We start from the raw sequence: 24,723 nt of genomic DNA, 5'->3' as shown, positions 1-24,723 counted from the left end.
GAAGCTTGCGAAATACTCCCTCCGTTCCAAAATTATAGGTTATTTTAGCTTTTTTAGATTCATAGACTTTGTTATATACTTAGACATATCTTATGTCTAGATGCATAATAATATCTAGAAGATCCAAAACGATATAATTTGAGATGGAAGGAGTATAGTACAGATTCATTCATCCTGCAATGGCACTTGGCTGTCTGATCGTGTTCACTGTACTACTGCGTTGGCTTGTTAATTTATAAACTTCTTCGTTCTCGCCATTTTCCAAAGGGGTCTGCTGCTCCTGCTATGGCCATCCACTCCTTTGTCTCCCAAAGGCGATAAAGAAATCCATACATGATCGGTTGCACGATTTGCAGTTGACTCGTTGGTCCTTGGCTTGGCTGAAGCTTTTTCCCCTTTTGTTTTCAAAAGGTAACGCAGGGATGAACGGCAAGCCAAACAACGATCTCATGATTCAGAAAACATGAACAGATAACTGTCTGTGTGGGCGATGCAATGCAACATCAGGAAAGAGTGGATCAGTAGCTGATTACGTTTACTGATCTATTATTACTGACACTCCAGCAACGTTACATGAGACACCAGAAGAACCAGCAGGTACCACATGCCCGCCCAGCTTAAGCATGGCGCGGGCTGCGCCGGCCGTCTGCCGGGCTACCTAGCTGGAAGGGATGAAGGTCTTGAGCAGCATGGTGGCCATGGTGGAGAGCTGGTCGAACTCGCGGTTGGCCCCGGCCATCGTCCTGCCCGCGGAGCTCCCGAGCGCGGCGTCGCAGTCGCCCCCTGCCTGCCGCGCGAGCATGTACAGCGAGTCCGCGGCGTCCCAGCTCCGCACCGCCGCGTACCCGCGCATGAGCCGCAGCGCCGGCACCGACGCCACGCCGTACAGGAACCCGCACGCCTCCAGCGCGTCCCGCGCCGCCGGGTCGCCGCGCGCCATCCTCGCCGCCGCGCCCCGCGCCGGGTCCCCGCTCGCCGCGGCGAGGTCCGCCGCCATGAGGAGGTGGCCGTGCCGGTACGCGGAGGCGGCGCCCGGGACGGAACGCAGCCGGGACACGCAGAAGGCCTCGTCCACGTAGTCGCGGATCGCGTGGCATGAGTGAGCGACCGTCGCGCCGCCGAAGCAGAGCGCCACCGCGACGAGGGCGGCGGCGAGGATGAGAGACGCGCCCCGAAGTGAGGCCCTCATTTTGGTGGGGTTGCTAGCTTGTGTGCTCGCCTTTCTTCGCTTGGGTCTCCTTTTTAGGTAGGGAAGAAAATCGTTAACACGGCCTCGAATATTTGGTCAATTAATTTCTGTGCATGATCCTTTTCGATATCAAATAATCAATGACGTATTCTAGACTGTCTAGAAAAAATCCAATTACAATGCTTCAGCAAATGCACGCAAGTGAAGGAAGGCGAAAAAAAGATTCTTGTGAACAAATCTTGAGCAGAGCCAGTTGTTCTGATATCAATTGTCCTGAATATTACATCCCATATTTATTCCATGAAAATTATTGATGAGATCAAAACAAATCTTGAACAGACTTTGAAACAGAATCATGGTAAGAATCTCCCCAGACCATACATCTTTTCAACAAACATCTGAACTTCAATTGCCATGACATCCCTGTTATATGGAGAGGAAGAAAGATGGATCCTATACCGCTTGGCCAAGAAAAATTAATGGTTGCACACAAAAAACATTTGTTTCACTTCAAACACATTGCGACCTTGTGATCTTGGGCCAGAATCAAAATCAAGCAAGTATTAATAAGCAAATCTTCTTGGCCGATAAATGTAGATATAGCTTTCACAAAAGAAAAGATATAGTACCTCCGATCCGTTTTATTTGACGTTTCAGACAATAATTTTGACATGCCAGCAGTTCTATTTCTTTGTCGGAATCGGAGGTAGTATATGATATAGAATATTGATAGCATCCCTCACACACAGGGCTAGCAGAGAGGACAGGACACACCAATACACCATGGCTGCTGCCTCAACTACAATGCTCTCCCTCCTCTTCGTTGCCGTCATCTGCGCCGGACGACGTGTGCTAGGGTCCGGGCCCGTACTACGTCACGCCGGAGCTCTGCAAGTCCGCGCTCTGCTACGACCCCTCGTCGCCGTGCCGCGACGCGCGCGACGCGCACGCGGTGGCGGTGCTCGCGGCCAGGCTCGCGGCGGTCAGCACACAGGGCCGCCATCGTTAGTCGTTGTAAGGCCTTGTAACATGCCAACTCCACCATGATGATGCCATGTCAATTGTTCATCACTATTCATAAGCGATTACATTATTGATCCATTACTGAAAATCCAACCCATGTAACAAGGAAAAATTAATAATGCCACTTCAGCACGTTGCTCGTGTATGCATTCATGCAACAGCAGGGCGCCCCGCCGTGGCGGCCGGCCGGCTACCTAGTTGTTGATGAGCGCGGTGGCCATGGAGGAGAGCTGTTTGAACTCGCGGTTGGCCGCCGCCATCCCTCCCGCGGCGGCCGCCGCGGTGCCCGCGATCGCGGCGTCGCACCCGATGCCGGCCTTCCCCGCGAGCAGCAGCAGCGACCGCGCGGCGCCCCAGCTCCGCGCCGCCGCGTACCCGCGCATGAGCCGCAGCGCCGGCACCGACGCCGCGCCGTACAGGAACGCGCACGCCCGCAGCGCGTCCCGCGCGGCCGGGTCCTCGCGCCCGCCGCCCGCCGCAGCCGCGGCGGCCGCGTCCCGGCCGGCCTTGGCCCCGCTCGCCGCGGCCAGGTACGCGGCCATGAGGAGGTGGCCGTGCCGGTCCGCGGCGGCCGCCCCCGGGACGGCCCGCAGCCGGGCCGCGCAGAAGGACACGTCGACGAAGTCGCGGATCGCGTCGCACGAGTCGGCGACGGCGTCGGCGGCCACGACGTCGAAGCAGAGCGCGACGGCGAGGGCGAGGATGAGAGGCGCGGCGAGAAGTGAGGTCCTCGTCATCTTGGTGGATTTCCTTTTGCTGTGGGTAGATGACCTAAATCGATAGCTCGTCTTCACCCTTGGCGTGGTGTTCTACGACACATCACATAGGCTGCTGGATTAATTAGGTCGATCTCTCTGTTTTAGGTATGGAAGAAAATCGTATCCCAGCCCGGCCTCGAATATTGGCCACGACTATATACATCGCGTACACGACGATAGTTCATAGTTCGTTTGTCGCCTGAAGCCCAATAATATTTCTCGCAGGCAATGACGCATGATTAGCATGCAGACAAGGACAAAAACGTGCGCAAGGGAGGCGTGTGAGCCATCATGATGCCATGCGTGGCTGCGTGATTTTCAAAGGAGACTATTATGTTTGTTGCATGCATTTAATGCATGTCTTCAACTCTTCATGCACATTATCTCCCAACTATTGTCCCCGTGCATTAGCCTTGTTTATTTTCTTTTTTTCCTTTTAATTCTTTTTATATATTATTTATTTATCTTCCTCTTCTTTCATTCTAAACCTCACGTAGTATTCTTTCTTTGGATGTTTTTTCATAATTCATATCATCTATCTTTATATCTTATATAAAACACATAACTGAATGTTCCCATGGTGAAACTATTTATTCAAATTGAAGAATAATCAATGTGAAACTATAAATTTATTCTTTTATTTAATTTTGCTTGTTTCCTTTTTATTTTCCTATTTATTTGTATATTATTTCTTTATCTTTTATTTCATTTGGTATATTTATTAAAATTGCTTTTCCTTTTTTTGTTTAATTCATGTTTATTCCATTATTTTCTACTTTAACGGATTATAATCTTTTATGCTATCTATTTACTTTTCTATAGATTATAGTATTTGTTCTATATCGACAATGTATTTATTTTAGGCATACAAGTTTTTTTTCCATGAGTTTGGATAATTTGTTTAGTGGATACGGTTGTTTTGTTAAGTTCATATAATTTGGTCTAGGTATTTAAATTTTTGTTCTACAAGTTTATATAATTTGTATTAGGGGTATGCATATTTGTTCTATGAGTTCGTATAATTTGTCTGATTGGTACAACTGTTTTGTTTTGCAAGTTCATAGATTTTGTTCTATGTGTATAAATAATTTATTATGTGAGTTTATATAGTTTGTTCGGTGAGTCTATATAATTTGTTCTCGGAATACACCTTTTTGTTCTCATATATATTGTTCGACATGTACAACTAGTTTGTTCCATGAGTTCATATAATTTGTTCTAGATGTATACATTTTTGTTCCGTGAGTTCACACAATTGTTTGATGTTACAAATATTTTGTTCGTTGAGTTCATATGTAAATATCTCAGAAACATTTTCCAACTTGATTAAAAAATGATAATAAATAAAATTCATCCAAATATAGTCAAGTGTGGTCTTATTTTGAAGGTCTAAAAAATACAACTGTGCAATTGAAATTTAATTCGGATACTTCGTTTTAGATTTATGGTTTTTTTAGTTTGAAATTTTTTTGCATGTGCGATGACATCAGCAACCACATCCAACCAATTCTCTCTCCCTGCACTACGCGCTATTGTTGCAATTGTACCGCAGTTTTTATGGAATTGGCCCCGCAAACAGTCTAACAAATCCTCCACTCCTTTTATGCGCTCTGGTGGGCTTGTGCTCGTGTAGTCTCCTGATTGGGCTGCTGCGCGCGGGTGGGCTGACTGGTACTGAGCGCGTGAACCACCTTTCTTGAGGTGACAGGTGCTGATTTGTCGCTTAAGTGATACATAACCGCCTCGAATATTTGGCTCGTCTTTATGCTAAGCTTCCAAATGGAGAGGGCATCAAGATCCTTTCTCATATCAGGTCATCAATGCTATCGATCTAATACTATATCTACTACTATTTCAATGCTTCAACACAAATACATGTAAAGAAAGAACTAACGGCGTGCGTTGCTGCCATGGCCATTCAGATCAATCAACACATGCAGCGGAATTGGGAGTTGGGAGACGAAAATGATTCTCCATGGTTGTTCGTTCTATATCGACGTCCCACACAAGCGCATGCACACGGGCGGCTTGCAAACCGCCGGCAAGCTAGCTGCCTTTGTCGAGCAGTGCTAGTGCGCACGCGGTGGCCGTGGTGGTGTGATCTGGTCGGAGTCGAACCCGGGCGGCGCCACGGAACCCCAGGCCCAGAGCGCGCCGCCTCGCACGGTCGCACCTGCCGTCAGGGTCACCATCTCGTGTCCTGTCCACGCAGGGATCCCGGCCGCGCGCCATCGACGCGCCGCGATCTGGCTCTCGGCGCGGCATCGCTGCCGTCCAGAGAACGCGATCGAGGACGGCGGTGGCCGGGGCGCGCCCGCCGGTGGCCTATGTTCCTTCCTCTGCAGCTGCAAGCTCAGCTCTATGCCGTTGAACACGTGCATGCCTAGCCCCTGCACGGTGCTCGATCGAGAGACGTGGCAGGGCCGTGGCGCGCCGATCGCGATGTGGCTCTCTGCCAGGTTTCGGGGGAGGGAGGCCACGGTTATACAACACGAGTAAAAGAACGCGTGCGAGATTTGCCAGGGCCCACCACGCTCGTCGACGTTGAGGTTGGGTGAGCTAGCTGCTTGCTAATCAACCAAACCAAAACGCTTTAGCAACCAAACCAAAACGCATGAACGAACCATGCATCAGTCACCCATGCAACCGACATAAGCTGAACGACGTTGCGCACCCACCCATGCATGAGTCACCCGATCGTCTCAGCGGTCACCACGAGTGGAGCTAATCTACGGGGTGACGAAGCACGCACGCACGCACTGTCATTTCCGTTGCTTATTAGGAGGAGTGCATGCCCACTCCTATGATCGAATAGAGTTCGCTGCCTTTTGGGATTAGGGGGTGTTTGTTTCCCAGTTTTAGCCTCTATCAAATGGGATGTGTGATACTAATTAGAAGTATTAAATATAAGCTAATTACAAATTAATTGCACAGATGGAGGCTAATTCATGATACGAATTTATTAAACCTAATTAATTAATCTTGAGATTAATTAGGCTTAATAGATTCGTCTCGCGAATTAGCCTAAGATTTTTGCAATTAATATTATAATTAGCTCATATTTAGTCCTCCTAATTAGACATCCAAACATTCGATACGAAAAGTGGTAAACTTTAATCAGGATCCCAACAGTCCCTTGCTAATGGATAGGGTCGGAGAGTGTTGCGTCGCCACGTTGCTCGCTTGTTCAGAACTGAGGCATGTTCTGGTATCTGGAGCGATCGAGACGAGACGTCGGTCGATGCAGAGACGCAACCAACCAGCCATGTACGCTTGGATTGGATCACGCTGTCACCATCAAAGGGAAACTGATGGATGCATGGATGGAGTCAGCAGCAAGCAGCAAGCAGCAAGCAGTATTTCAAGCACGAGAAGTCGTCCGTGCATAGGTGACGCTCGGACCGGTCTCATGAGCGCAGTCACTGCTGCCTGGCCGATCGGTTTCCTCGGAGCTGAGGTCGTTGGCTGGTGACTTGGTGGTCTACTGCGCTGCGCAGTGGCAGGTCACTCACTGTAGTACCAGTGCGTGCACGCCGGCCAACCGTCCGGCAGTCCATTACTTCCTGCACCGGTGCGAGTCCTACTGCATTCAATGGAGCTCTGATCTGTGTTCTGTGCTCCCTCCCTCCTTGTTTGCGGAGTAGAATGGAGTGCCTTTCAGATCAAGAGATCAGACGGGGGCGGCAACCACTGTCAGCATCAGCCGTTGAAAAGACGCAACGGAACGGGAGAGAGGCGGAGAACGACGTGACCGCGCGCGGCGGGCGGCCCGTAGGCCTTCTCCATCGGTTACCAAAAAGAGCTAGCTCATAGCATGATGTGGCGTTTCCACGTCACCACAAGAGCTCGTCCACCCATCGGTCTATCGTTTTGCACGCGTCTCGAGTTGCTGTAGGACCCACGTGTAAGCAATTTTTACTCCAATCTACTCCCGCAAGCTGCAACATCTTCGCACGGAGGTGCTCGTCGCCGCCGCTATGCTCGAGCGCCACAAGCTCCAGCCTAGCTCCTCGCCGCGGCCGTGGCGGACAGCCACGAACACGGCGCCGCACGCCGTAGGAGGCAGGACGGCCTCGCCACCACCCAACGGCCGTGGGCGAGCTCGCCTCCGGCATGGGCGCATAGTCATCGAGACAGCCATGTCCATGACCACGGCACCGCGCGCGTGCTTCAGCTCCGGCACCCCCACGCGAGTAGACGTGCTCTCCCTCTCTCTTGGCGGCGGCATGCCGGTATGGCTATGGGCAGGTCGCGAAGGCCGGAGGCCATAGCGGCACCACGCGCATGCCGGAGCTGAGCTCGCCGGCGTCCGCCGTGATGCCGCTCGTGCACCCGAGGTCGACTCCGGTCTTGGCAAGGCCGTCCAGCGGCTCGTCCCAGCGCGCCACCGCCGGTGGCCGGTGGCCGCAGCCGGCCGCGCATAGCCGCCGCCTCACGCGCTTGGGCCGGCGCCCCGTCGCCCAGTGCTTCGGCGGCCGCCCTCGGTGCTGCGACCTCGCGCCATGCGGGCCTGCGCGCCGCCGGCCAGCAGCTGCTTCGCCAGAAGCCCGCAACGGCCGTCGCGCCGACCGCCGGCGTGGGCTCTACGCTCCGCCGGCAGGTAGCGAGCAGCCGAGCAGGAGGCCCTCGTCCACTTCTTCAGGCCAGCCATGGGAGAGCGAGAAGGAGCAATGGGGCCCAGGAGCGTCTCGGGGCACGTGAACAAGCTTATCTCCTATTCCCACGCCAGCGTTGAGTTTTTCCTACCTTCTCTCTTCCACGCCAGCGGGAATCCAACGTCAGCCAGCTCTGAGCTAGCTGAAGTGCCCCCGGGAACCAGCGCCGCAACGCATGCTTGCGCACTAAATGCATGGCGGCACGGCATCGCCTCCATCCTCCATCTCTCTCCAAAACATCCGGACCCTGTGATCGTGACTGGGCTGTTGGCTACAGCACCAAGCCGAACCAAGAAAACGGATCGGGAGGCGGGAGGCACAGGCCAGAGCAATGGCGTCCGGGTCCTCCTCCTCTCCCATGCTCATCCCGTCCTTCCTCGCGCTGTTCCTCTTCTCAGCCGGCACCGGCGCTCGCGCCGCCCGGCAGGCTCCGACGGCGTCGCCAGCAGCAAAGGCGCCGGCGCTGGACCAGGTGTGCGGGCGGCTGGGCAGCTACTACGTCACGCCGGCCCTCTGCGCCTCCGCGCTCTGCGCCGACCCCTCCGCGCCCTGCCGCGCCGCGCGCGACGCCCCCGCCGTGGCCGCGCTCGCCGCCCGCCTCGCGGCCGACAACGCCACGGCGGCCAGGGACAGCATCGAGGCCGCCCTCCTCTCCTCCCCGTCGCCGTCGCCTGCGGGCCCCGCTGCTGCTCCTGCCGGCGCCAACACCAGCGCCGCGGCGGCCGCGCGGTCGTGCCTGCAGCTGTACGCGGGCGCGGTCCCGGCGCTGCGGTGGGCGGCGCAGGCCGTGGCCGCGGGACGGTACCGCGGCGCCCGCGAGGTGCTGCAGGCGGCGCAGTACGTGGCCGCCGGGTGCGAGGGCATGGCCGGGGACGCCGCCGCCGCGCTGCCACGCGAGAACGGCGGCTTCGGCGACATGGCCTTCGTCGCGCACGCCGTCGTCGCCTCCATGGCCGCCGACTGATCCTATCGATTTCTATCGATCGATCCACGACTGCTCGGCTCTCCTGGCAAAGATGTGAACGGGAGCTTGTTGTAGTTGTAATAATCAATGCGCTGTTTGCAGCAATCCTGCCATGTCGATCAATTAACACGCACTGAATTCTCGATCCCGTTTTAAATTCGATTCGCGCTTGATCTCCTGCTGCACGTACTGAATTCCTCGAATCCAAATTTGAATACAATATACGGAATACCTGTGGAAATGGCTTTACCATGATTCGTGTATAGCTTTATTTTAATTACGGTGCCTAATCAAAAAATAATTATGTACGAAGCCAACACTAGAATTGAACAGACAAGGAAAAGACGATAGCGCATTGATTGCTACTTCGATCTCCAAACGGTGACCGTTAAGACAGGCGAGAACACGAACCCGATGACGCACACAGGCGTCGCGTGCCTCCATTGATTAGCTCACCTACCCACCACCAAGCAGCGGCAAGTGGTGACTGGTGAGTGCTCCGATCCAGCGGCGGCGCAGAGCAGAAAGGCCAAGGGCCCCGCGAAGTAAACCACCCGCCACCAACAAAGGACACTTGCAGAGCGGGGAGCACGAGAGAACCAGCTAGCAAGCCATGGGCACGGTCCGCCCGCTCCTCGCCGTTGCCGCCGCGCTCCTCTGCTGCTGCTACGGCGGTGCGGCGCCGGACACGGTGGCCGACTCGTGCGACGCGATCCGCGACTTCGTGGACGCCGCCTTCTGCGCGTCGCGGCTGCGGTCGGTGCCGGGCGCCGCGGCGGCGGACCGGCACGGGCACCTGCTCATGGCCGCGGACCTGGCGGCCGCGAGCGGGGCCTCGGCGCGGGACGCCGCGGCGGCGATGGCGCGCGACGCCGAGGGGACCGGTGGCGGCGGCGGCGGCGGCGGCCCGGCCGCGCGGGACGCGCTGGAGGCGTGCGCGATCCTGTACGGCTCTGCGTCGGTGCCGGCGCTGCGGCTCATGCGCGGATACGCGGCGGCGCGGAGCTGGGGCGCCGCGCGCGCGCTGCTGCCGCTCACGGGGCAGGCCGGGATCGGGTGCGACGCCGCGCTCGCGGGAGCGGGCACCGCGGCGGCCGCGGCCAGGATGGCCGGGGCGAACCGCGAGTTCGACCAGCTGTCCACCATGGCCACCGCGCTGCTCAACAAGGTGAGCTAGGTACTGCGGTGACGCGGCGGCTGCTTCTTCCGGTGTGCTGGGCAACTGACGTGGCTAGATTTGGAGGAACGGATCAATAATGTACTCGACCACAAATCCACTGGCATTTTCTCTGAAAAAAAGACCACTGGCATTTTCTCTGTTGTATTGAGTAGTGTCAGTTTCTCATTTCTAAGATTTTGAAGATTTCAGCTGGCTTTCTCAAAAACTTCTTGATCGCCATTTCGTTGTGCATTGTTCATGATGCCTAACCTATAACCCCCAAAAAAGAAAAGGAAATTGCTAGAGAGCACTGAATGCTATATTATCTTTTCTGTTCTGTCACAACAAAAATGCAGTAACACTCCCAGGCCTGTTCCTGTTCAGTTGCTCTGCAGATTCAGTCACTGTTCAGAAAGACCAATGTCCAATGGCAATAAAATCCTGATTCTAAGAGAAAGGTGATGTTCGCACACTACTGATGATCCCTCTAAATGCCGTCATCGTTCTCTACATTCGATTTGGTTGAACACGTCTCAGATTTTCCCAATGCCCAACCCAACTACTTGATCAGGTTGGTCAGCTAATTCTTCACTTCAGGCAACTAGCAGATTCAGCTTCGAACATGAGCCACCGCAAATAAATGTCGTTCTGAACATTGTAGTGTCCCATATTCCATCAAAATTACAGTATTAGTCTATAAGGAACTAAAGCATCTGGATCTCAACAAATCTTGAACTTGACATGGAAATAGACTGAATCTTAGGAGGAATCTCCCCAACAACAAATCTTTCCAAAAAAAATCTCTGAACATTAATCTGGCACTTGGAAGCATTAATGGCAATATCCCAGTTATATATGGAGAGGAAGAAAGACGAATCCTATAAACTTGGCCAAGAAAAATGGATGGCAAGAAGAAATTAAAAGATCAAACCGAGCCAAATCCACCGAATCACCAATAACATGGCTGCACACCAAAATCATTTATTTCACTCCAAACACATTAGCGACCTTTTGATCGCAGACCAAAACCAGAATCAAGCAAGTATTAACGAGTAATAAATCTTCTTGGACGATATATATAGATAGCATCCATCAAGCAGAGAGACTAATTGGAGAGAGAGGGGCCTGCAGGGCAGGTAAGCCAAACAGAGGCCACCACCTACCATGGCTGCCTCGACTCTAATACTCTCCGCCCTCCTCTTCGCGGCCGCCATCGCCTCCGGCGCCGCCGGGGCGAACACGGCGCTGGACGACGTGTGCGCGCTCCTGGGCGGGTACTACGTGACGCCGGAGGCCTGCGCGTCGGCGCTCTGCCACGACCCGTCGTCGTCTCCCTGCGCCGCCGCGCGCGACGCGCACGCGGTGGCGGCGCTGGCGGCGAGGCTCGCGGCGGCGAACGCGACCGCGGCCAGGGACAGCGTCCGGGCCGCCGCCGCGGGCGAGGGGGCGGCGGCGAAGAAGGCGGGCCTGCTGTCGTGCCTGCAGCTGTACACGGGCGCGGCGGCGGCGCTGGAGTGGGCGGCGGGGTCCGTGGCCGCCGGGCGGTACCCCGGCGCACGGGAGGTGCTGCAGGCGGCGCAGTACGTGCCCAGCGGGTGCGACGGCATGGCCACCGGCGCGGCGATGCCTGCGGAGAACGGCGGGTTCGACATGATGGTCACCGTCGCGCACGCCGTCGTCGCCTCCTTGTCCAAGGGCTACTGACCATCACGTCTTAGTACATCAGGACAAAGTCGTTGTAATAAGGCGCTGTAGCAACAACTCCATGAGCCCGTTCATGTTGTTGCCGTGCCAATAGATTAATGGCGCAGCTTGCGTTTTGACAAGCTTTCAGGCTGAGCTCGTATTGTTGTTCATGTCGTGCGCGGTTGCGCGCCATCAAAGTTACCTTGTGTTCGTTGGTTGAAGAAGAGGAAAAGATGGCATAAGAGCAACCTCAAGGGTTCATCAAAAAATTCTTCCCCAAAACGAGGTATCATGGGTTATGTAAAAAAAAATTTCCCTAAAAAATATATCAACTCACAGCACAACACTAAAAACTACCCCCAATAATTCAAAATAGGTCACGTCATCATAATTGGGCCCACGTGTCATCCAATATACATTCCTTCTCTTTTCGGCCTATCTTCTTCCCGGAGACACAGCTCACCACCGCACTCTTTGACCTACCGGCCTGCCGCTCGCCCATAGCTCCCACGCCGGAGCCCATCCCCGCAGTCGCAGATCCAAATCCAGTTCATTGAAACAAAGATCCAAATCACCAAGGAATTAAAGACTCTTACAGAAAGAGAAGTAGAATTCACCGTCTTCCGGGGAGGTGCCGTGGCTGTCCTCTACAACTGACGCATTCCGCCCTAGGCCAGGTGGCGCAGATGTAGGTGAAGCGGCGCACGGGTCTGGTGCTCGCCATGCGTCGCCCTCAGCGACGGCGGCCTGCTAGGTGAAAGGTGACATGGGAGCGGGGATCGAGCCGACAGTGAGTCAGGATCGATTTCCGGACGGACGAATGCGCCGGATGGATGGATTGGTTTCTTGGAGAGCACAAGTGAGATGGACAGGTGGATGCACTGCGCGTGGAGGGGCAGCCAGGCTGGGGAAGCGCCGACAGCGGACGGAGGTGGCCCGGCGGGAAAAAAATGAGCGCGGGAACGCACGCGGGAAGAGGACGGGCGGGTGGATCGGGAAGACTGCGCATCGCGAATATATGCGGGATGACGAGATGTTTTTTCGCGTCGCGAAAAAATTAGGGAAGATTTGGAGGACTATTGGAATGCCTTTTTTTCAATTTTCCCACCAAAAAAGGTATTATGGGTGGGATAGAGGTACTCTTGGAGTTGGAGTTAGCTTACGTAGTTCCATGTCGATCCAGCATTTAGGTGATGCAATAATTGTTGCTCAAAACTTCTCTATTTGGTTGGAATCTAGGGCCTCTTGGGTCTGGGCGTTTGGGCTGTTTGCTTTGACGAGTACCCATCGGGCTGGATATGTCGACGGCCCAAAGTCTGGCTCTGGGGTCTGGTCTGGTGTTTGGGTCGTTTGCTTTCACGGGTGAGTACCCATCGGACCGGATAGGTTGACGGCCCAAAGTCTGGCTTAATTCGTGTTGTTCTGCCGCCCACCTCAGCACATCTGACGAACTATCTCAATATTTTAGATGAACCATCTTAACATTTTTACGTAAAAAGTTGGTGAATGTAAAAAAATATTGAGCCAAATTTTTTGGTGAATGTAAGAAAATGTTGAACCAAATTTTTTAGCGAATGCAAAAAAATGTTGAGCTAAAAATTTTTGGTGAATGCAAAAAAAAGTTGGTACGTGTAAAAAGTTGTTGATGCATAATATTGGTGAGTGTAAAAAAGTTAAAGAAAAATGTTGGCACAGGTAAAAAAATGTTGGCATAATGTTAAAAAATGTTGGTAACAATTAAACCAGATTTTTTATAAAAAAATTGATGAATGTCAACATATATTGATGGGTATTAAAAAATATTGTACATGGATTTAATATGAGCTTTAAAAATGAGTTGCTTATTATATATCTTTCGGAAGGCATATACTACTTGCATCCAGATGACCGTCACAATAATTTATTGCCTTTTTAACTTAAAGTAAACGGCACAATAATTTATTACCTTTTTTTTTTCAAAAAGAATCCACCAATTCAATCCACGCTGGATCATTGCCACCGGTCTAAGGAGCCTCACTAGGACAATATCTAAAGTCTCACATATACGGCGTACGTGGACCCTAGCTTTGATTGTCAATATCTAAACTGAACTCTACTTTTGATCATCAATATCTAAAGTCTCACATATACAGATGATCCAAATTATATGTCGTTTTGATATTTCTAAGTTCATAACTTTTGCTATTTATCTAGATATTGTGTATATCTAGATGCATAGCAAAAGCTATAAACCTAGAAATGTAAAAACGACCTACAATTTGGAATAGAAGGAGAATATCACAACTCTTCATAATATACTTGGACATTAGTATTGACTGGTGTTACCAACCGGTACAAACTGTCCTCTAAGAACGATGGCTGTTAGAATCGGAGTACCAGCTCTAACTTTGGCCGGTATGTATGGATGTTGGAGATGGAAAGCTACTTTCTGTAATAGTGTGGACAGATGAAAAATCTCTCTCTCCACATACAATAATCGCATGCTAATGTTGGATGCTTGATGCTAGGTCTTCGTCCATGCCACCACCGTCTTCCCGCATGGCTTTCTCACCACCGTCTACTAATCTCTTCCGGCCTTGCTCTACATCTGACGTCTTCTTCTTCAAATCCGGTGGAGGTCTCCCGCCACGACTGGCTCTGGCAGTGCCTACCTCTGTGGCTGCCCACGACCGCCATCAATGCTAGCTTGTCAGACTCCTACCTCCGCCACCTCCACTGCCCGGCACCGGTGGCGGTGTCGTGGCATACGCCCCCTCATCGTCTCAATCTGCCGCTTCAACCGGCGGCTGCCACGCACCTCAGAGCCCACTCTAAACCTGCAGGCTGCATGTAACCCAATTCCGAACTCAACCCCAGACTCTAACCTTAACCCATCGGAGTTCTCACCGGAGATGATGGTGATGCTATTGTAGCGTGCAATATGATTGACCAGCGAAGTTTGAGTGTAGAAAAGAGTAAAAAATTGCTCCAACATGATTTAACCTTTTTCCTAATAACTTTAGGATTTACTCCTACCATTTAGCCTTCTACTGGACACACATGGCTCACGCGCATCCGGCCGCGCCGTCGCTCTGTTTATTGATTGGACAGGCGGATCTCTTAGGATGGGCGCCGCGCCGCTGCCGCCGGCATATGCTCGAGCTCGCAGCTGCTGTGAGCACGGATACCGGGGGCTGGCTCTCCAGTTTCGTGCCTACACCTGTCGTGGACTCGTGGTCGGCCAGTTATACGCACACATGCACGCTGCCACCTTTCTTGGACCCATGCAGGCCAGTGCATACGCCGCCACATGTACGCAGCAGCAAGAGCAAGGACAAGCTACCGTCAATCCATCTTCCACGCACGGGTGTGATTTGGATCGAGGGATGCATGCGTATGTACGGACAAGATCGTATGTGCGCCACCCTCGTCGGCTTCTGCATGGTATCTAGGTTTTCCAGGCTGATCATTTAACGTCACTCCATGGATCGAGAATGGACGGCTGTAGAGCTACCACTTTATGCATCATGTGCGTGTGGCCGACATCGAGATATCTGCCATGGCCATGCTCATCTCTGCATATATTCTCACTCACTCTATATCAGTTTGCACGCGGACGCTGCACTGATCGACGTCGTACTTGTTAGATTAGGAAGCAGCAAAAGTGTTCTCCTTCTCTCTAGGTTGAGCCTTGCTTGTTAGAAGTAGTTGAGATTTCCTACTTGTAATCCCATGCAAATCTTGTTATGCTCGGATTGGGTTGTTGCTTAGAGATAGAGTAGATTTTGTCTTGTAACTTAAGTTGAACAACAACCTGAACCGAACCTAACAAACTCCTGTAAATTCTATCGGCAATTGCCGCTATATAAACACGTAACTCGTGGGCAGCCAAGCTAGGCAACCACAGTTCCATCATTCTTTACATGGTAATCAGAGCATCCTCTACCTAAAATACATCTACTATCCTTTCCTAGCCACCAATGGCATCCTCATCCGCCTACACGCCGCAAGCTCTCGGTCCCCGATCTCGGAAAAACTGACCAGGGACAACTTTTGTCTATGGAGGGCGCAGGTCCACTCGGCAATTTGTGGAGCCCAGCTTTTGGGTATCCTTGAGGGCAACTCTCCGGCCCCGCCCAAGACACTTGAGGTGGAAGACGCCGAGAGAAGAAGACTGTTGTCTCCAATCCGGAGTATGACAGATGACTGGCAAAAGATCAGCAGCTCTTAGGCTATCTGATCAACTCAGTTGCCAAAGATGTCCTGGGGCAGGTCGCTTTGTTGGAGACATCGGCCGAACTTTGGAGCACACTGGAGAAGATGTTTGCGGTGCACTCCAGGGTGAAGGTGTCTCACCTTCGCATGCAGCTCGCCAACCTCAAGAAGGGATCCATGTCCACGTCAACCTACTTCGCCAAGATGATAGGGATCAAGGACGAGCTTGCAGCTATTGGTAAGGGTGTCGATGATGAAGAGGTGGCTAACCAGATCTTGAATGATCTTGATTTTGAGTATAATCCTTTTGTGTCTTCTGTTCTTGGACGGGCTGATCCAATCCTGTTTGATGAGCTTTATGCTCAACTTTTGGCATATGATGCACGCTTGGAGATGTACCAGGGCACTCAAGGTGGAAACCAGTATATGTCTTCAGCCAAGTCTGTTGGTCGGGGACGTGGCGGCGGTCATGGTCGTGGAGAAACCGAGGATGTGGGTGTGGTCCAGGAGGACCGTAGCGTAGCAGCAACAACTCCAATGGAGGATCCTTCAAGAAAGGTGGCCAAAGCTCCAACTCCAAGCCGGTCTATCAGATCTGCAAGAAGGTTGGGTATAAAGCACCAGCATGCTGGTACCGGTATGATGAAGATGATGATGATCAGCAAAACGGCAAGATGGCAGGCACAACAGCCACGGGCTATGGAGTGGACACCAACTGGTATGTTGATAGTGGGGTGACGGATCACATCACAAGCGAGCTAGAGAAGATGACTGTCCGTGATTGCTACAATGGTCGTGATCAAGTCCACACCGCCAACGGTGTAGGTATGCCTAACATTGGTAGTACAACTTTACATACCCCTGTTCATAATCTGCATCTTGATACTATTCTTCATGTACCCACTGCTCATAAAAATCTTGTCTCTATTCATCGTCTCACATCCGATAATAGCATATTCCTTGAAGTCCATCCAAATTTCTTTCTTATCAAGGACCAGGCAACGAGGCAAATTCTCCATTAGGGTAGATGCAAAGGTGGCTTGTACCCTCTCATGTCAAAGCCATCATAGGAAGATACAAGGAGGCAAGTCTATGGAGTCAATAAACCATCTTCGTCAAGGTGGCATAGTCGTTTAGGTCATCCCGCTTTTCCCATAGTTGATCAAGTTATTAGAGACAATAAACTTCCTTTCATTAGTGATAAGAGTAATGGGTCTATTTGTGATTCTTGTCAAATGGCCAAGAGCCACCAATTACCATATTCTACTTCGCATAATGTGTCAAATAGTCCCCTTGAGTTGATTTTTCCGGATGTGTGGGGGCTGACACCTATTTCTGTTGGCCGTCATCTTTATTATGTGAGTTTCATCAATGATCATATCAAGTATACATGGATCTATCTTCTGAAAAAGAAATATGATGTTTTCAATGTCTTCCACAACTTTCAAAATCTAGTTGAAAGAAAGTTTAAGAAAAAGATTGTCTCTATGCAAACTGACTTGGGGGGGGGGGTTTGAATATGAAAAATTAAATTTTTTCTTCCAAAAGATTGGGATCTCTCATAGAGTATCTTGTCCTCATGCCCACCAACAAAATGGTGCAACAGAGAGGAAACATCGACATATTATTGAAGTAGGCCTCGCTCTCCTTGCTAATGCATCCATGCCCCTGAAATTTTGGGATAAAGCCTTCTTGACAGCCACATATATAATCAACCTTCTTCCAGGCAAGGTTCTTGGATATCAAACTCCGGTTGAATGTCTCTCTCAGCAAAACCCGACTACAAATCCTTACGTGTGTTCGGTTGCGCTGTGTGGCCAAATTTGAGACCCTATAATCCTAGAAAACTTGCTTTTCAATCTACTAGATGTGTTTTTCTTGGATATAGCTCCATGCACAAAGGTTTCAAGTGCCTAGAGCCATCTACAGGTCGAGTTTACATCTCTAGGGATGTCATTTTTGATGAAGCAGTTTTTCCATTCTTTGAACTCCATCCAAATGCTGGAGCTCTCCTCCGCAGAGAAATCCTCCTTCTGCCTCAAAATCTTCTAACTTCAGGGGACATGAGTGTGGCGGAACCGTCCAAATTAACTTGGCTAAAGCACACTTAAGCCACTTAACACGCGATCATGTACTTTAAACAAATCAACTTGGTCATCCGTCGGATTTCATCCGATAAACCACTTATCTCAGGATCGAGAAAGCAAGACTCACACGATGGTGAGTGGTTAGAGAGATTACAACAGTCCATCTAGATTTAACAAAGTGCATTGATTTCTTACAACATGAGTTTCGAAATTCAAACATATTTTGCAGAGTTTTCAAGGAGCGGAAATAAATAAGCGGAAGCTAGACGTCGTTGCATGATATCATGAAGAAGCCGATCATGACATCAATGATCCCTGTCCTTGCTGTCCGAGGAGGAATCCCACTCAACTGTCCAACCAGGAGGAAACCAACCGGAATCTCTGAGCTGGAGCACTGAATGATGACATTGGAGCCTTCCTCTTTTCTCGTCCGTAATAGCCATCATGCAGTCTTCCTGCGATATTGCCAGATTTACCAGCTCATTATATGTGTCGACCTTGATAGAGTTCAACCTTTCCTTAAGCTTCGGATTCAGGCCCCTACGGAAACGGTCTCGCTTCTTCTGGTCTGAATCCGCATGATAATCCGCATACCTACACAAGTCATTGAAGGCCTAGGCGTACTGCAATACATTGCGGGAGCCTTGGGTGAGAGCAAGGAACTCATTCAACTTGCGCTCCAACAGACCCTCAGGGATGTGATGGCCTCTGAAAGCCATCTTGAACTCTTCCCAGCTGACAACATGATCTGCCGGTAGCATTGTGTGGTAGTGGTCCCACCAGAGACGAGCAGAACCACACAGTTGCTATGTTGTGAATCGGGCCTTGTTTTCATCTGGGCAGTGTGCGGTGAGGAGCGAGAACTTGGAATCGATAGTACGAATCCACGCATCCACATCGAGAGGATCGTCCGACTTGTGGAAGAGCGGGGGCTGCGTTTCCAAGAAGTCTTCATAGCAAGCAACAAGGGAACTCCGTTCTAGAGACAGTGGAACGATCCGCTCACGTTCCGGGTCAATCAGGTACTAGGCTTCCCCATCCCATACTAGGTATGAGATTAGTATTTTTAAACACTTGATCACGAACACTATCACATCTCGACCTTAGTCCAATTTCATGTAGACAGACGGGGCAAACCACCGAGTACCGAACATAAGCCCGGCCCCGTCCATCGTCCTTATAGTTGCAACATAAGTAAAGCAATCAACTCCTATAACTCGCGAGTGAAAGGCAATCACTCGACTTTTATTGAGTCCTATTAAGCATTGCAACTACTCGACTTAATATACTAGTGTTCATATCAAGGGTACTAAGTTCATGCATCTATGGTCCTCAGCTTGCTCCGGTACGGGCTCGGCTCCGACTTGATGCAGATCAGCTACGGCTCCTTCTGGCGCCGGGTGAAGCTCGTACGTTCCGTCAGCAAGGTTCAGCTCTACACGAAATGCAAATGCATCAAGTTCAACTTCCATACTTTCTCACACAGGATGCAAAACATGAATTAGCACTGAGGTGTAAATTACATTATGACCACATTCACCTAAATAAGGTTCTACACCTTATTTATCTACATAAGGTAAGGTATGTTGTGGTATAAACCCAGGGTTGACTTGATGGTGATTGTGTACATATATAACTTAAGTTTATTAAGCTTTAGATTGGAAAGTTATCCTATTTCTGAATGTTTTTTTACCTCTTCCGAAAGAGACAGTTACCATTACTTAAGGTTTCTTTCTTCCATTTAATTTGGTTCATCTCCCAAATTTTATTTCAATCTTCAAATAGTAAGCTATGAAGTTGAAACTTTACCAGCAACTTAACCTTATCACGATTAAACTACTGCACAAATTTGAGGCTCATTAGAGTTGCACAAAAATAATTAAAATGTTTCATTATGATAAGGTAGCGTGTGCTTAACTATTTTTAAGACAGAAACCATAATGAATCTAGGTATGAAATTTTAACAGTATGTTCCAGAGGTGAAATATAGCCTTTGGTGATTTTTTCATAATTTTTAGTGAAGGGCATCTTTTTCTCATATATTACTCCTATTTATCTTTCTCTAAAAAGGAGAGTGGGTTTTATTTACTTTCAGATAAGGTTTCATACTTTTCTTGTGAACTATACTTCATCACTGATCCAGTCCATTTGGTTTCACATTTTTATCCTCTCTAGATTAAATATTGTGCAAAAGATAATTTAAAGCTTAGATTGTACCTATAAAATTAAAACGGAGACTTAAACATCTGGCTCCAAATCATTTTTCCAAGCTTCTATTCTCTGAGACAACCACTTGAGAGTTGGATTTACCTTTTTAGCATTTTCCTGTGATTTGCTATGATTTAAATAGCTTAAACAAGGATTAAAACATATAACATTAATTCTAATAGATACATGTGCAAACTTATTTTTATATGAAACTACATAGAATAACGAGTCTAAAAAATTTATCTTGAATTTTGATCATTTTTCTACACTTTTCTATGCCTTTTCAAAGTTTCAGCCTTTTTAGATCTAGGAAATAAAAAAAATCGAGGCAAACTTGTGATCTAGCCTCTAGGTCTACAGTTTAATCGCACAAAGGTCCCTGGTTTTTGCGCCTACACCCCTGAGCAGATTCCCACCTTAAACATAACTCTTGAACTTTATCCCATAACCACCTAGACTTCTATTCTTCTCACAACTCACTCCTATCTTCTTCTTCCTTGGAACAGATCGCACACAGGCACGGCAGATCACACACGGGCGCACACAGGCTGGCCGGGGGCAAGGGGAGGACGGTGCGGTGGTGCTAGGGAAGGGCAGCAGTGCCATGCCCAAGCTAGGGGGACTTCTTGGCGCGGCATAGGTAGGGAGGAAGAGGGCGGCACACAGGGGCTCCATGCGGCGGTGGCGGACGCCGGTGACAACGACAGGAACGCCCGTGGAAACTCGATGCAAACGGAAAATGGGCGTAAGCATCATGGTTAGGAGCTCACCTAGGTTCCGTTTTAGCCGTTGGTTGTCGACGAGGAAGGTCGGAAGGGGGGCATCCATGGTGAGGCAAAGAGGCGGCTCAGTGGATGGCGGACGACGGGGAGTGGTCGAGGGCGTGGCTGAGGAAGTGGAGGAGCTGCAGATACGAGCTATTGAAGGGGAAAGGTCAGAGTGGTGTGGATTTTGGCAGCGAGTAGGAAGAGCTTGGAAAGCCACTAATGGAGGAGAGGCTTCTATTTGAGGAGGCAAGGCTTGGAGGAGGGGCCAAACTATTGACCAGGCGCGAGGAGATAAGGCCGGGCGAGGTGAGGCGCTGCGGAGTGGGGCCGGTTTGGGAGTGGGGAGCTGCTACGGCCGGCCATGGCGGCTGCGCCATTGGCAGAAGGGGGAGGTGGCTCGGCGGGCGAGCTTGCAGGCGAGGCACGACAGGCGAGGTGCTGCAGCGAGACGCGGCAGGCGAGGCGGAGCATCGACTGGTTAGCGCGCGGGCACGGGTTGGGCGACGGGGGCGGCGCGGGTGAGCTTGCGCCACGGGACGGGCGACATGCAACACGCTCTGGCGCGCGTGCTTTGGCGCAGGGCGAGAACGCGAAATAGTTGCAGGGCCGGACTTTGGGGCCATATGACACGTGATTTTTGTACTAAACCACGTTGGCTCCCTTTACAAATATTGTTATCCTAACAACCGAGTTCAAACTTTACTAAAGGTTTTTGCCCAGATCTCAAACGGATTCAGAGATAAATCACACCAAAGTTCGTCAAAAACTTAAGTTTTCATACTTCAAAACATTTCAGCCGAGCTGCTCGTGTTGACCAAACTGGCTATGTTTGACCTTATTTTTGAAAACCTTTTGTGCATATTTTAGCCAAGCTCCAATAATCAAAGTGGTTAAGGACTTGTAGCACTAAAACTTTTATAAAAGGTATATTTTGATTTTACATTAAAAAAGGGCTTCAAAGTTTGGGTTTTTCATGTTTTTCACAATTTGGCACAAATTTGAATTTCGAGTTTTTGAAAGCCTTCTGCTCAGATTTAAACAAAATGACAAAAAAAAAGTTGTTAGGGAAGATGAGCCCTACAACGTTTAGTTGGACAAAATTTCAGGTTCTTATATAAAAATTTAACTTATGACTTAATCCCTTTTTAAGCTCTTAGGGGCCAAAGTTGACCTTTGACCCGGTTAATTTGCTGCTAAAAGCTTCACTTAGGCTTAAACAAGGTTTAGTTAACCTAGGATTGTTACAATGAGTTGTACTAACCCAATGTCTACTAACTATGGCTTGGACTCCGAGAATATGCAGGAAAATCTAGGAGAAATTTCGCCATCAAGCATGCCTCACAGCAGCTCTGGAGCAGGTGATCCTGGCACCAGGGTTGAGGCGGATACACCTGCAGCTCCACCTGAGGCAGTAGGCTCGCGATCCGGAGTAGATATGACCGCTAATTCCGAGCGTGTGGGAGCCAGCCTGACTCCGCCACGTGGGGGGGGGGGGGAGGGTAGCTCATGATGAGTCAACCATGTCGTCCCCACCTGAGCTCCCGACGATCCATGACGGCTCGCTGCCTGGACGCCTGTCCACCATGGGCGCGACCCCGCCTGGTGCGCCTGGTGCCGTGTGTGTCGTGCCCCTTGGATCCTCTACGACACCTCCTGGATCCGGTGCGCATGAGTAGACGCCTTCTCCTTCTCCTACTGAACCAGAGAATCAGGACCTGTTGATCCGACATCTCCGCATGCACAATGCCCTAGAACAAGGCTACTGAGTAGGATTGCTAAACCCAAGAAGCTGTATGAATATAGAAGAAGCTCTTGGAGATCCAAAGTGGAGAAAAGCAATGGAGGAAGAGTACACTGCCCTGCTCAGAATCAAACCTGGCATCTTGTATCAAGACAAGAAGGTAAAAATTTAATTGATTGGAAGTGGGTGTTTAAGATTAAGAAAAAGGCAGATGGGACTATTTACAGGTACAAAGCATGCTTAGTAGCAAAAGGTTTCAAACAACGTTATGGAATTGATTATGAAGATATGTTTAGCCCTGTTGTGAAAATTGCTACATTAGACTTGTCTTGTCCATTGCAGTTTCAAAAGGATGGTGTCTAAGACAGTTAGATGTACAGAATGCGTTTCTTCATGGTGTTCTGGAAGAGGAGGTATGCATGAGACAACCTTCAGGCTTTGAGAGTGCAGATGCACCACATCTTGTGTGTAAGCTTGATAAGGCCATATATGGATTAAAGCAAGCACCAAGGGCCTGGTATTCTAGGTTGAGCTCTAAACTTGTTGATCTTGGTTTTAAAGTATCGAAATAAGATACTTCTCTGTTTATATATCAAAAAGGACAGGTATCAATTTTCATGTTGATTTATGTTGATGATATAAGTGTGACCGGCTCCTCTCAAAAGGCAATTGCAGCTTTGCTTCAAGATTTAAAGAAAGACTTTGCTCTGAAGGATCTTGGAGAGCTACACTATTTTTTAGGCATTGAAGTGAGTCAAGGAAAAGATGGTATACTCTTGTCACAGGAAAAATATGCAGGAGATATTCTTACTCATGTTGGGATGACAAATTGCAAACCGTCCATTACACCTCTTTCTACTACGGAAAAATTGTCATGCTATGAAGGAGAAGCTCTCGGTCCTCAGGACAGTACAAGGTATAGGAGCATTGTAGGGGCTCTACAATACCTTACTCTCACAAGACCAGATTTAGCATATTCAGTAAATAAGGTATGTCAATTTTTGCATGCACCTACTACAAGTCACTGGACTGCTGTCAAGAGAATACTCAGGTATGTCAAGCATACAATTGAATTGGGATTAAAAATATAGAATTCTAGATCCTTGATGATAAGTGCTTTTTCTGATGCTGATTGGGCTAGAAGTGTTGATGATAGACGGTCAACAGGTGGTTTTGCTGTATTTCTTGGAGCTAATCTTATCTCTTGGAGTGCCAGGAAGCAAGCTACTGTGTCTCGGTCAAGTACTGAAGCTGAGTACAAATCCATGGCAAATGCAATAGCGGAGGTAATCTGGTTAGAATCCTTGTTCGGAGAACTTGGTATATATCTGCAGGTTCCTCCTTGTTTATGGTGTGACAACCTAGGAGCAACTATCTTTCAGCAAACCCAGTGTTTCATGCTAGAGCTAAGCACATAGAGATAGATTTCCATTTTGTGAGAGAATGGGTTACAAACAAGCAGCTGCAAATCAGATTGATACCCTCAGGAGATCAGCTTGCAGATGGGTTTACAAAGGCGCTGCCTACTCGCAAGTTTGAAGACTTTCGGAACAATCTAAATCTCCAAGGAAAGAAGACTTTAGATTGAGAGGGGCTGTAGAAGTAGTTGAGATTTCCTACTTGTAATCCCATGCAAATCTTGTTATGCTCGGATTGGGTTGTTGCTTAGACATAGAATAGATTTTGTCTTGTAACTTAAGTTGAACAACAACCTGAACCGAGCTAAACAAACTCCTGTAAATCCTATCGGCAATTGCCGCTATATAAACACGTAACCCGTGGGCCGCCAAGCTAGGCAACCACAGTTCCCTCATTCTTTGCATTGCTGGGTGCTATATAGAATACAGATATAATCTCTATACGGAGATGATGATGATGAGCAGCCAACATAGCTAGAGAACCCCCCATCAGTACCGGTTCGGAACCCCCTTTTGTACCGGTTGCACAACCGGTATTGCTAGTTCGGTACTAAAGGGGGCCTAAATAACCGGTACTAAAGGGGTATTAAAAAATAAAAAAAATCCTCCCGCCGGCCCCGCCCTCCCACGGCCCCCGCTCCGCCGCTGGCCCCTACCGGCCCCGCCCTCCCGCGGACCATACCTTGAAGGAATTCGCTACTATCAGGATTGAAACATCGAATAATGTTCATTCAACACAGACGACATGTTCCTCAAGCGGATTCAAGACGCCAAGGTGCTGCACAGGCTGGTATTCGCCTTGAGAGGGTCCTTTTAGCTTCTCCAGGATACTGGACCTGTATCAAATAGGGGTACAAACTCTGTCTGGTGAAGA

General features: G+C 49.8%; 5 protein-coding genes across 5 annotated transcripts; 3 read left to right on the top strand and 2 right to left on the bottom strand.

Annotated features, from left to right (window-relative positions):
• Window positions 1–658: 658 nt before the first annotated feature.
• LOC101758909 lies at window positions 659–1,189 on the bottom strand. The gene has a single exon (XM_004964113.1). It carries the CDS (start codon window positions 1,187–1,189, stop codon window positions 659–661), a length of 531 nt encoding a protein of 176 aa, XP_004964170.1.
• Window positions 1,190–2,239: 1,050 nt separating this feature from the next.
• LOC101758503 lies at window positions 2,240–3,059 on the bottom strand. Its single transcript, XM_004964112.3, has one exon. The coding sequence runs from the start codon at window positions 2,947–2,949 to the stop codon at window positions 2,407–2,409; it is 543 nt and encodes a 180-aa protein (XP_004964169.1). The 5' UTR covers window positions 2,950–3,059; the 3' UTR covers window positions 2,240–2,406.
• Window positions 3,060–6,891: 3,832 nt separating this feature from the next.
• Window positions 6,892–8,767, top strand: LOC101763232 (pectinesterase inhibitor 28). Its single transcript, XM_004963034.3, has one exon. It carries the CDS (start codon window positions 7,957–7,959, stop codon window positions 8,587–8,589), a length of 633 nt encoding a protein of 210 aa, XP_004963091.1. The 5' UTR covers window positions 6,892–7,956; the 3' UTR covers window positions 8,590–8,767.
• A 239-nt stretch (window positions 8,768–9,006) lies between these two features.
• On the top strand, window positions 9,007–9,963 carry LOC101762821 (pectinesterase inhibitor 8). The gene has a single exon (XM_004963033.2). The coding sequence runs from the start codon at window positions 9,203–9,205 to the stop codon at window positions 9,764–9,766; it is 564 nt and encodes a 187-aa protein (XP_004963090.1). The 5' UTR covers window positions 9,007–9,202; the 3' UTR covers window positions 9,767–9,963.
• An 868-nt stretch (window positions 9,964–10,831) lies between these two features.
• On the top strand, window positions 10,832–11,655 carry LOC101762424. The gene has a single exon (XM_004963032.2). It carries the CDS (start codon window positions 10,913–10,915, stop codon window positions 11,450–11,452), a length of 540 nt encoding a protein of 179 aa, XP_004963089.1. The 5' UTR covers window positions 10,832–10,912; the 3' UTR covers window positions 11,453–11,655.
• The last annotated feature ends 13,068 nt before the right edge of the window (window positions 11,656–24,723 follow it).

This window comes from Setaria italica, chromosome III (genome assembly GCF_000263155.2).
Source record: "Setaria italica strain Yugu1 chromosome III, Setaria_italica_v2.0, whole genome shotgun sequence".
In the NCBI taxonomy this organism is placed as follows: Eukaryota; Viridiplantae; Streptophyta; class Magnoliopsida; order Poales; family Poaceae; genus Setaria; species Setaria italica.
The sequence above is the reverse complement of the archived record's forward strand: the minus strand, read 5'-3'. Positions and strand labels throughout refer to the sequence as shown.

Excerpts from the sequence above, each read along its gene's own strand:
- LOC101758909 (XM_004964113.1), bottom strand. The coding sequence starts at position 1,189 with ATGAGGGCCTCACTTCGGGGCGCGTCTCTCATCCTCGCCGCCGCCCTC.
- LOC101758503 (XM_004964112.3), bottom strand. The coding sequence starts at position 2,949 with ATGACGAGGACCTCACTTCTCGCCGCGCCTCTCATCCTCGCCCTCGCC.
- LOC101763232 (XM_004963034.3), top strand. The coding sequence starts at position 7,957 with ATGGCGTCCGGGTCCTCCTCCTCTCCCATGCTCATCCCGTCCTTCCTC.
- LOC101762821 (XM_004963033.2), top strand. The coding sequence starts at position 9,203 with ATGGGCACGGTCCGCCCGCTCCTCGCCGTTGCCGCCGCGCTCCTCTGC.
- LOC101762424 (XM_004963032.2), top strand. The coding sequence starts at position 10,913 with ATGGCTGCCTCGACTCTAATACTCTCCGCCCTCCTCTTCGCGGCCGCC.